At 47.1% G+C, this 12258-nt stretch overlaps 1 protein-coding gene across 5 annotated transcripts in view; it reads right to left on the bottom strand.

Moving 5' to 3' along the window:
- GALNTL5 (polypeptide N-acetylgalactosaminyltransferase like 5) overlaps positions 1 to 4051 on the bottom strand; it is a 56920-nt gene extending 52869 nt beyond the window's left edge. For 2 of the 5 annotated variants that reach the window (XM_043589973.1, XM_043589976.1), the window contains exon 1: positions 3825 to 4051. Coding sequence is in view for 1 of the 5 variants with exons in the window: in XM_043589977.1 (XP_043445912.1) it covers positions 3825 to 3835 (11 nt within the window). In the remaining 4 variants the exon portion in view is untranslated. Of the gene's footprint in view, positions 1 to 707; positions 914 to 3820 lie in introns of those variants that run through there. The other 3 variants (XM_043589974.1, XM_043589977.1, XM_043589975.1) reach the window with 3 other exon arrangements.
- Between the last annotated feature and the right edge of the window lie 8207 nt (positions 4052 to 12258).

Genomic DNA, 12258 nt, shown 5'->3' with positions numbered 1-12258 from the left:
TAAGGATTGCAAACTGTGTCTATCAAATGGCATCACTGTAATAAACACATGCGTATATAGCAGCGTTTCTCTCCCACCCCAACCTTTTATTTATTTATTTTTTAATTTTTTTTAACGTTTATTTATTTTTGAGATGGAGAGAGACAGAGCATGAACAGGGGAGGAGCAGAGAGAGAGGGAGACACAGAATCCAAAACAGGCCCCAGGCTCCGAGCTGTCAGCACAGAGCCCGACGCGGGGCTCGAACTCACAGACCGTGAGATCATGACCCGAGCCAAAGTCGGACGCTTAACCGACCAAGCCACCCAGGCGCCCCATCCCACCCCAACCTTTTAAATCGAGTGACAGCCTGGCAGCTGGAAGAGGGAATCAAGGATACGAACCTGAAGCTCTCCAGCATCACTCTCTTTCTAGGACCTCCTGGTGTGGGTCCTCCTCACGCTCTGACTCAAGTATCCTCCTCCACATTTGACCATGTAGTATCGTCTCCCATTTTTACCCTTTCTAGGACTCGAGGGAAGAGGCGGGCTTCTGAAGTGTAGACCTCAGGCCAGCACTAGGAACCAGCCTGCCCACCCGCTCTGGCTCTTAACCGCTCTTGTTCACAGCAGAGACCCATCCTTCCCCCACAGGACTCAGGACCCACAACAATTCCATGGCATCAAACCACCCAGTCAGCACCTTGCCCCCCAAACACCTGAACACACCTGGATATGATGTCTTACCTGGTGGTGCCACCAGGTCAGTGTGTGGGACCCCGCTGCCCGAGTACTGGCTCATGGTTGAGTCCCTCCCCCAGAGTTACCGCTGGGGGGGGGGGGGGGGGCAAGCGGCTTTGTCCAAAGTTTCCCCCTCCCTGAGGGATCTCATGTTTAAAGACTGGCTGATGAGCCCAACTTGCTTATTTCAACTTGAGATGACTCTGAGGACTCATCCGGCCCAGAGATTTCCACAGAGGTCCCTGTGGCAACCACATCACTGTCTAGCCTCTTTCTGTTGTGAAAATGAAGGAAAGGAAACTTGGTTCAGAATGGAGTCAGGAGGCCGGCAGGGGGCGCTCTCATCTCCAGCGCTCCTCGTCAATTGTAGACCCAACTCCTGGAGCATCTTGCAGAGGACGGCACTCTACTCTCCCTGCAGGAGGACGGAAGGTTCCCTCCTCCCCCGGCAACAGCCCAGCCAATGAGGGACAGTCACAGCTCAGCCAATGAGAAGCCGCTATACTGTGAATGTCCAGTTTACTCCAATGAACTCTTAGTTTACAGCAGCCTTCCCGACTTCCCCCCTTCCTCTATAAAAGAGCCTCTTCTCCTTTATTCTCCCAGAGTTGCCTGTGGTTTTGCCTTGCTTCTGCAGGATGGCGGTTCTCCACTATTACCAAATCAATCCATTTTTGCTGGCAAGATAACCGGCAGTTTTATTATTTTTATTTTTACTTTTAAATGTTTATTTTGAGACAGAGAGTAGGAGTGGGGAAGGGGGAGAGAGAGATGGAGACACAGAATCCGAAGCAGGCTCCAGGCTCCAGCTGTCAGCCCAGGGCCAGATGGGGGTGGGGATGGGGGGGCCTGGAACCCACCAGTTGTGAGATCACGACCTGAGCCGAGTCGGAGGCTTAACCAACTGAGCCACCCAGACGCCGTGCAGCAGCTTTATTTTTAAGGTTAATATTGCTTGACCCAGTTTCCTTTGCTTGCAGGTGTTCCCCCAAACCCATGCCAGTGAAGTGCCCGCACGCAAATCTCAGTCCCAAAGTCTGTTTCTGAGGAACTTGACCTACGAAAGTTGGTAGTGGGGTGGTCCTGCGAAACAGACACCAAAATGGGATTTGGGGGGGTGCATCACCGCTCACCCGCTGCCCTTAAGGACCCCCCAGGCTGGTGGAAAGGCAGCGTTCGACTAGAACCCAGCAGGCTGGAGCAGTGTGCTAGTTACGGCTTCACCAGTGGCCAACTGGTGGGAAGGAACGTTCTGGTTGGTGCATTTGGGAGCTGGGGGCAGGGAAAAGTAATTATAAAAGCTGAGGAATCAAAATGGCTGCTGTTGGGTGCTACAGACGCATTTGAGAAAGACAAGAGAAATGCTGAGGGTGACTAGTCCCCACTTTAAGGCAAAGTATCAATCTGACTTCCTTGGCAACACATAAATGGATTCGCATCTCCTACGTTGGAAGGGCAGAGAAAGCTGAGACTCATGGGCAGGGCTTGGTGATAGGGCAGCGAGACTCCAAGGAAGGTGACTCCAGGGAAGGAGGGAGAAGCTAAGACTTGGGATGGGGGTGTGTGGGTGGAGGGCCATGAGGACCCACCCTCTGGATCTACAGAAATGGCCCATTGCTCCTGTGCTTGAGGATGCTTGGCAAGCCACGCACGACCTTCCTCTGGATCCCCCCACCCCCAGTCCTCTCCTGACCGCCAGATCAGTAATTAGGGTCAAGTGACAGCATAGCCTGGCTGGGAATGTGCTAGTCCTGCTCAGGGAGGAAAGAGTGGGTCCCCAGGGAACTGCAGAACCCAGGCATCAGGATCCAACCGGATCAGCATCCTGTGCATGGGCTGAGACCTGAGGATTCTAGATCAAGGGAGGCGGTGTAAGATTGGATTGGGGGAGGGGCGCCTGGGTGGCTCAGTCGGTTAAGCCTCCTGCTCTTGATATCTGCTCAGGTCGTGATCTTGCGGTCCATGAGATGGGCCCCACATCGGGCTCCAGCTGAGTGTGGAGCCTGCTCCGGATTCCCTCTCTCCCCCTCCTCCCTCTCTCTCTGCCCCTCCCCAACTTGTGCACGCATGCTCTCTCTCCCTCTCAAAATAAAACATGATAATAATAATGATAATAAAATTGGGGCATTTATTCGTATAGGAGCATCCTCCCAAGACATAGGATTTAACACCCTGACAGAGATCCAGGTTGCACAATGAAGGCCCATTGACTGGAAAAATTACTCTTCAAAAATGCAATATTCGATTATGCAAAGAAAAAGTGTCAAATGTGTAAGAGAAGACAGCCTCTAACAGGGAGAAATGGGCAGATTCAAATAAGTGGGAAGAGAATGAAGCCGTTTAACTTCTATTAACCCCACTTCTAGAGATTAAAAGTCACATTTTGACATTTTAATTTCCACTGAACACCAAAAGCAATTAGAAGCTAACGAAAAACATAAGTGAGGGGAGGCAGATTGCATACACAAAATACACATGTGGGGTCATGCTAGGACTAAAACCGGAAAAGAAAATAAATCCATATTGTCTAGAAGGATTCTCGTATATTAAGAAAATTTGGAGCAAATTCTCTACATGTGAACGAGTAGGAAAATTAGCCTCCTCCATTTTTTTTTAAATGTTACTAATGTAAGCTTTCTTATGCAATGTCTTCGTAAAGCAGACCTCCCCCTGGTTTTCTGGAATATGCACCTCATCTCTCCCCCACCCCCACTCCCACCAAACGTATACACGCGCACACACGCTCACACACATGTACACGCTGAAAAACCAAAGCCCTAAACTAAATCTCGATTCACAGCCATCGAGTTTGTTTTAAAGTGTGGGTTTTTAGGGTCAAGAAAACATGGCTATGCTGTCACAACTAAATTCTCTATAAATGATCAGATTTTCAAGAACTGAAGTCATTATAATGCCCAGTCTACCTCTAGAGTGGTATAGCCCAGCCTCTTATTACAAATCAGATCTTAATCCTAATCCCCAGAGCCAGCATCCCATTCAAGATTCAGCGATTTGATGTGTCGCTTCCACTGAATGCAGGTGGAAGGCACCCCACCCCCCAACTTTGTTCCCATTTTTCTCAGCATGCCGAGGCCACCCACCTACCACTGAGACATTGGCCGCTCTGTAGTTGATACGTTGTCTAAGCTGAGTCGCAGGTGAAATTAGGCAGGGGTCTAGGCTGAACGATCTGAAAGATGAGATTTGTTTTTTTCTGAATGGCCTGGATTCTGAGAAAATACTTGATTGTACTGGGTGACCCTGCCCGCCTTGTACTGCATGCACACGATGTAGCATCAGGCCGTGTCACAAAGTCCTATGACATCACACAGGGCATCACCAGCAGCTGGAGGTTCCTGCTTAGAAGCTCCAAGCAGCAGGTGGAATCCAGGACTTCCAGAGTTCAATGGGTCCTTCTAGAGAGTCTTAGAATCCTCATTCCTCAACCAAGGAAATAGGAAAAGCCTCCTATTGGGAAAAATCTAGGCTCAGTCTCATTTTTAGCCATTTTTTTGGGAAATGAACATGATAAAAATAAGCTTTCAGAACACCTCTCAAGGGACCCAAAGATGAGCCAAAGGGTTGTTTGGCTGCCTTTTAATTTTTTACTCTATATTACTCAATATTTAGATATTAGTACACAAGTTCAGCCAAATGCTTGCGAAATTTCTTCTTAACATGTCTGAGCAGATTTGACCTTTCCCTCACTGAGGAGGCTGACCCTGTTTTGCCGGGGACCCAACATCTGCTTCAAAGTATGTGGTGGGTTGGGTTGTCCCTGGAGAACCAGGAATGAGAGAACAGAGAACATTCTAGATGTCCGGTATTTTTCTGTAGGTATAAAGGACAAGGAAGTCATGGGTACCACCCAGGAGTTGCTTAAGGGAGACAAGAATCATGTGAGAAATTAGGGGAAGATACAAGATAAAAAGTGTACTGAGTTGTTACAGCCTGGTGTCCCCACCCAAGAGTCAGGGGGCACTGTTGCCAGAAACGATTCATTAGGGGAAAGAACAATGTAACAAAACAAAACAGAAGGCATAGAACAAACTCATGAGGACACTAGGGAGCTGGTAGGTGCTGAAGAGAAGAGGTTAAGAGAAGGAAGATAAAGATTGCAGAGGGGAGGGAACGTGGGGGTGAGAGCAAAGTGCACGTGTGACAATGGAGGTAAATCCTGTGGGGTGACCAGAAAGCCTGGAACCTTCCCTAAGGATAAAAGGAAATTAGGAGGTTGAAACAGTGCATGTTTTCTCTCAAATGAGTAGGCAAGTTTCCTCCTAGTTGATTCTAATTAAACAATTACAAGGAGAAACAAAGCAGCCCAGAGTGTTACTCTCAGTCTGAGGAAGAAAAGGGACACATGGATTTCTTAAACTAGGTTAAGACTTCAGACTGGGAAACCATCTTTCTGGGCCTGTGTCTTCTGAGGGATAAAGGCAATGCTTAAAACAAAGGGCAGGAAAAAAATCCAAACACCAAAGGGCAGAGAAGCAGAAATAGGAAATGCAAATCAAAACAAAACCGGCAAAAACATCTGAGTATAAATTTGCCAATTATCACATACTACCCCAGGCATCTGGGCGAGGTGGGGGGTGGGTTGTAAGCTCTTGGAGGAAAGGGCCCCACACTCATCCATTTCTGTGCTCTACGATGCTATATCATGTGATAGGTGCCAGTAGACGTTCACTCACTAAACCCTCAAATAATTGTCACTCTTAAGACAAAGGACTTGGTAAGCAATGTCCAAAGGTGAATATCTTTGGTGGTAAAAAGGGAACAAAAGGAAGGAGGAGGGAAAAAGAGAATTAAAAATTAATGAAGGAGCCTTAGTCCCAGCTCTGCCTGGTTCCCTCCCACCAGCCCTGCTGGGCTCATTCATCTAAAAACTCCTTTCCGACTGATTCTTTGCTCCAGCGACAACGGTCTACAGACCTTCCCCACACACTGTTCTTCTCAATTCCTCCATATGCTATTGGTCAGACTTGCCAACATATGCTCTCCTTTGTCTTGAGAACCCTTCGGAAGGATCCAGTCCCCATCCACTCTGGTTCCCAACCATTAAAAGCCTCCACTGTGACCATCCTTTTGGATCTGACCATCTCAGGGTCTAAGTAGCATGGCCGTCAATAACCACGTAGTAAGTTTTCCCATGGAAGTGGGCAATTATGGGTGGGGTTGTGATTTGAGAGGTTCCCCTAGAAATTCATGACCTGCTATCTTAGAATGTGGCGGATTATTTTGGGCCCAGAGCTGGGGATGTGGAGTTGGGGAGAAGGGAGACTCTGGTAATAAGTGTCAGGCAGGGACCTTCCTTTGGCTAATATCCAAGGAGGACCATCTTGTTGGATAGGCCATGTGCTGACTGCTTCAATTGTACACCAGTGTTTCGCTTATTTGAGTCAAGGTTATAACAATGAGTGTAAGACAAAAGAATGACAAAACGTGAATATTTGGGGGTGAAGGTTTTTTTTTTTTTTTTTTGTCTTTACACACCTACCTCCCGGTTAGAGTAGCTAAAGGCACTGTGTACTGAAACCTGTGGTAGGCTACCCCAGGAACACAGAGAAAGAACCTGTGGTCCCTATCGTAGAGTGGCTCACATCTCCAATGGGGAAGAAGACATTGTTCAAGACGTCGGTTCAAATTCTATTAACAGATTTGGCCAAATGAGACCAGTTCCCCTGGATAAATAATACCAAAATTGCTTTTTTTTTTTTTTAAGTTTATTTATTTATTTTGGGAGAGAGAGAGAGAGACACAGAATCCCGAGCAGGCTTCGTGCTGTGAGTGCAGAGCCTGACACGGAGCTTGAACCCACAAACCGTGAGATCATGACCTGAGCCAAAATCAAGAGTCAGATGGTTAACAGCCAGGTGCCCCCCAAATTGCTTTTGGTAGATGTTAATCAGTGGCCTCTTGGGTGAACAATTGGTTTTCTCTTTCAATTAATTTAAACAAAACAAAACAAAACAAAACAGAATCTTTGGTTCTGGGATGCCAAGAACATCTACCAATGATGCTCTAAAGATGAGAATTACATGAATTTTAGGGTTCTAGGTTAGTTATTCAAAATACTAATGATTTAATGAGAAGGTCTATTTGGAGACTTCTGATGTCGATAGCTTGGTTCACATGGCAAATGGTATTCTTGATTCTGCATTATTTAGAATAGCTTAAACTGGAAGGAACCCAAGTGTCCATCAATGGATGAATGAGTAAGCAAAATGTGTTATCCACGTACAATGGAATCTTTTTTTTTTTTTTTTTGCCACCCAGGCGCCCTCTTGCTATAGTTCTTTTTTTTTTCATTTTCTAGCTTTTATTATTATTGTTAATATTTTTAACACAATTTATTACCAAGTTGGCTAACATACAGTGTATACAGTATGCTCTTGGTTTCGGGGGTAGATTCCCGTGATTCATCGCTCACATACAACACCCAGTGCTCATCCCAACAAGTGTCCTCCTCAATGCCCATCACCCATTTTCCCCTCTTCCCTGCCCCCTTCACCTGAGTTTGTTGAAAAGATGCGCCACATCACTCATTATGCGGGAAATACAAATCAAAGCCGCATTGAGATAACCACCTCACGCCGGGCAGAGTGGCTAAAATGAACAAATCAGGAGACTAGAGATGCTGGCGAGGATGTGGAGAAACGGGAACCCTCTTGCACTGTTGGGATGCAAACTGGGGCAGCCGCTCTGGAAAACGGTGTGGAGGTTCCTCAAAAAATTAAAAATAGATCTACCCTATGACCCGGGAATAGCACTGCTAGGAATTGACCCAAGGGATACAGGAGTGCTGACGCATAGGGGCACTTGTACCCCAATGTTTAGAGCAGCACTTTCAACAACAGCCAAATTATGGAACGAGCCTAAATGTCCATCAGTGGATGAATGGATAAAGAAGATGTGGTTTATATATATAATGGAATACTCCTTGGCCATGAGAAAGAATGAAATCCTGCCATTTGCACCAATGCGGATGGAATTGGAGGGCATTCTGCTAAATGAAATAGGTCCGGCAGAGAAAGACAGATACCATATGTTTTCGCTCCTATGTGGAACTTGAGAAACTTAACAGAAGACCATGGGGGGAGGGGGAGGGGGCAAAATAGTTTCAGAGAGGGAGGCAAAGCATACGAGATGCTCAAACACGTGCAATGGAATCTTATTCAGCCTCAAAAAGGACACTCTGACACCTGCTGCAACATGAATGATTCTTGAAGACGTGAGGCTAAGTGAAACAAGCCACACACAACAAGACAAGTATGATTCCACTTGCGCGCGATGTTTAGAGCAGTCAAAATCATAGAGAAAATAGATGGGTGGTTCCCAGGGGGTGGGGGAGGGGCGGGGGGATGGGGAGTTACTGTTCCGTTTTACAAGATGACAAGGGTTCTGGAGATGGACGATGGGGACGGAGAGGTGTAATGTATTTTATACCCCTGAACTGGATACTTAAGAGTGGCTAAGATGATAAAATTTTATGTTATACGTAATTTTCCGCACATAAAAAATGGAGGAAAAAAAGTACATGACGTGATTTATACCCTTTATCTTAGGCTGAGAAAACTAGCCCCCTCGTCGACTTTGCTCTTGATGTCCTTTTTGAAAAGGTTTTCACTTCCATACCCACACTTTTGGCTTCCTGTCCACTTCCTGTAACACTTGTGAACATCCACTTCTCGTTCGCTTTGACTGTTCCATTTCAGATGTCATTTTCTTTTTAAGTAAACATTAAACACGCTGATATACGGCCGGCATACTTTTGTAAAATATAGAGGCTAAACCTAAAACAGAAGCAGGCAAGCCCCTGGCATCCTTCTCCGGTAAGTACACGTCCAGCCTTAGATGAAATATCAGCTTCCATTGTTTTCTAGAGACGTCCTTCTTAAGTCCTTCTCTTACTTAAAATAAAAGGGGGAAGTTTCTTTAGAAAGTGTGCAAAGCCAAGAGACACAATGCACAGATCCTTTGGGGGCTGAGCAGAGACCAGCTGTTGAGTTGGCATATGTTTCCCTGGTCCCTTTTTTTTTTTTTTTTTTTCACTCAACTCTCATTTCTGTTTTTCTCTTTGCTTCCAGTCAACTACCCAGGCCGGGGCCTCTGGAAATATGCCCTTCTCCACCACTGCCCCAGCACACGGGACTGAAGTCAGCGATTCCAAGCACGGGGAAAGTGGGTTTCCACCTTAAAAGGATCACGGATTCCTAGTGATTGAGAGGAAAACTAATACAGAATTTGGAAAATTAAGTTTTCCAACGTAATTTTTTCATGTTTATTTATTTATTTATTTATTTTCTGAGAGAGACAGAGAGAGAGAGAGAGAGAGGGAGAGAGAGCAAGTCGTGGAGGGACAGGGAGAGTGGGAGAGAGAGAATCCCAAGCAGGCTCCACACTGACAGCATGGAACCTGACGTGGGGCTTGAACCCATGAACCGTGAGATCATGACCTGCGCCGACATCAAGAGTCGGCCACTTAACCAGCGCAGCCACCAAGACCCGCCCCTGCGATGTAATTTTCTAACCGTGAAGTTTTTTTCCCCCCTTATCTAGATGCCTTTCATTCCTGCTTGTCTCCCTTCTGACCACCTGTTCATTTTATTGCCCTTGCTCTTGGGTCTGTATGCTGACTTTCCTGATTTCAAAAATTAGAGGGCATATCTTTTCTTTTGTCAGCTCTCAGCAACGTGGCAGTGGAAGGGGCGTCTCCCCTCCACCCCCCTCCTCCCCCGCTGCACCCCCTTGCACCCCCTGTACCCCCAGCCCACACCGGCTGAGTCTCTGAGGGCCTCCGCGGCACAGCTGTGGGTCAGGTTTACTGCTGCTCTGCCTGTTGTTATCTTCGCGGCCTCGGGCAGATTCCTGGACCTCTCTGGTTTCTGGCAAACGTGCTTCTGCCTGCCTCCTGCCTCGGAAGGTTATTTCCATGACTAAACAAGCGAATTCATGCCAAGGAGGATAACGCAGCGCGCAGTTAATGGTGGGGCTTGCGCCTTCCCGCCTGGCTGCCCGCTGGCAGATGACAGGAAAATGGGGGGATGTAAATAGGACAGTCCTTTCCAGGGCAATCTGGCAATACCGAGACAAGCTGCATGACCCAGCGATCCGCGCTCAGGACGGACCCTAGAGAAACGCACACGTACGTACCCGGAGACAGTGTAAGAAGGCTGGCCGCTGGCCTGGTCTGTCGTGACGAAAATTCCAAGCAACCGAAATAGCCCAGGATGCAAGCCCTGGTAAGTAGAGTGTGGTAGTCACACAATCAACACTATACAGGAGAGGAAAATGGGAACATCAGAGCCACAGGGACGAACTTCGACAGCGTAACACTGCGGAGGAAAAGCAGGCCGTGGGAGAACGCACCCGGTGTGATCCACATATATGTGAATCAGAAAGAGAAAAACCTGTGTGTAACAAATACAAATTCAGAGTGGTGGTTACCTGGAGGGTGCAGAAAGGGAGGGTACACAGGGGCCCTCGACTTCTCTACTTTATTTTTATTTTTTGAAGATTTCAAGTAAACATGGAGGGGTGTCTGGGTGGCTCAGTCTGTTCAGCTTCTGATTTGACTCATGAGTTCGAGCCCCGCGTCGGGCTCCGTGCTGACAGCTCGGAGCCTGGAGCCTGCTTCGGATTCTGTGTCTCCCTCTCTCTCTGCCCCTCCCCTGCTCGGGCTCTGTCTCGCGCGCCCGCGCCCTCTCTCTCTCTCTCAAATATAAATAAACGTTTAAAAAATGAAAGTAAATATGGGGCAAAATGTTAAGGTTTCATAAGGCTGGTGTGTGGGTGCACGGGTATTTTTAGATCTTTCTCTGTACACTTTGTATAGGTTTAAAACAGGGTTCGCAGAAATGGGCTCCTCATAACCTACAAGACGCCATCACGTCTATTGGAAATAATTAATGTGTTTCATTCCATAGATGGCCCACAAGAGGGAGATCTAGAACAGTTCAGCAACCAGATGTGTAACTGTATAAACCGATCTAAGGACACACAGCATCTTGGGAAGCTTTGCAGGAGTGCAAAGGGCGCCGATAGAGGCTCCCGCCTGCCCTCTGTCTAAGGCAAGCGCCCTTTGAACGCGTTCAGAAATCTGCAGAGCAACCGCTCTCGGTGAAGAAGACACAGCACAGGGTGCGGTGGTAAACTGAACGGTGTTTAAAACGCGCGGTTTAATGAGATGGTTGCAGAGTAAAAAGCAACATGGCAGCAAGAGGAAAATCGATCAGTGGAGTGCAGAAGCACAGGGGACAGACAGTGTCCTCGGGGACCTGTGGCCAGGTGCTTGGGGTCTGCGACCTTGGAAGGGCTCAGGAAACCTGAAACTCCTGCTGCTTGTTCACGGAACACTGAGAAATGCGGACATAGCTGTTCTTATCACTGCAGCTACAAACAGTACGGCTAGTGATAAGCATGGCTATCTTACAGCTGTCATTCAAACTTACCATTAGAAGCTTCCCCTATAAAGATTATAACCGGGTACGGTGAGTTTCAAGCTTTTCTGTGAACATTTCTGCCACTTGTTCATTCTTTTCAATCAGGTGCCAAAGGTTTTATCAAAAATTGTGGAGGGCACATAACTTAAGAATAGTCATGGGCTGGGGCGCCTGGGTGGCTCAGTCGGTTGAGTGCCTGACTTTAGCTCAGGTCATGATCTCACGGTCCATGAGTTCGAGCCCCGCATTGGGCTCTGTGCTGATGGCTCAGAGCCTGGAGCCTGCTTTGGATTCTGGGTCTCCCTCTCTCTCTGCCCCTCCCCCCCGCTCACATTCTGTCTCTCTCTCTCTCAAAAATAAATAAACATTAAAAAAAAAAAAAGAATACTCACTGGTGTCTTCATGAACTGGGAAGAAACTGCCATTACTTTTGGCATTATTATTTAGTGCTTCATCACCTATGGGAGGGCACAGACCTCCTAGTCTACCTCAACAGCAATCTCATGTGCAGGAGCAAACACCGCGCCTGATAAATCATTGGCACTCAAAAAATGTTTGTTAAATTAAAGCTATAGCCAAGTGTCTATTGGCGGATGAATGGGTAAGTAAAATGTGGTCTACACATACATGGAAAGTTTTCAGCCTTCCAAAGGACGGTAATTCTGTCACATGCATTAACATGGATGAAGCCCGAGGACATTATGCTATGTGATATAAGCCAGTCACAGATATTGTGTGATTCCAGTCATATGAGATATCTAGAGACAGAAAATTCACAGGGACAGACCGAAGTGTGGCTGCCAGGGGCTGGGGGAGGGGAACGGGGATTACTATTTAATGGGGACACGGTTATACCCGGGGACGATGAAAAAAGTTCTGGAGGGGGGTGGTGATGGTTGCACCACAGCATGAATGGACTTAACACTATGGAACTGTACCCTTAAAAGCAGTTAAAATGGTAATTTCACGTGTATTTTATCACAACTTAAAACATAAATAAGGAAGGAAGTTAATGCTCTAGAGAGAAAAAATTGGAGAGAGTCAAATTCCCTCTGGTCAGGGTGGAAGGGCTCTGGATGGTTCCAAACCTGGTA

Source organism: Prionailurus bengalensis, chromosome A2, assembly GCF_016509475.1.
Source record: "Prionailurus bengalensis isolate Pbe53 chromosome A2, Fcat_Pben_1.1_paternal_pri, whole genome shotgun sequence".
NCBI lineage: Eukaryota > Metazoa > Chordata > Mammalia > Carnivora > Felidae > Prionailurus > Prionailurus bengalensis.
This window is presented reverse-complemented; position numbering and strand designations above follow the sequence as displayed.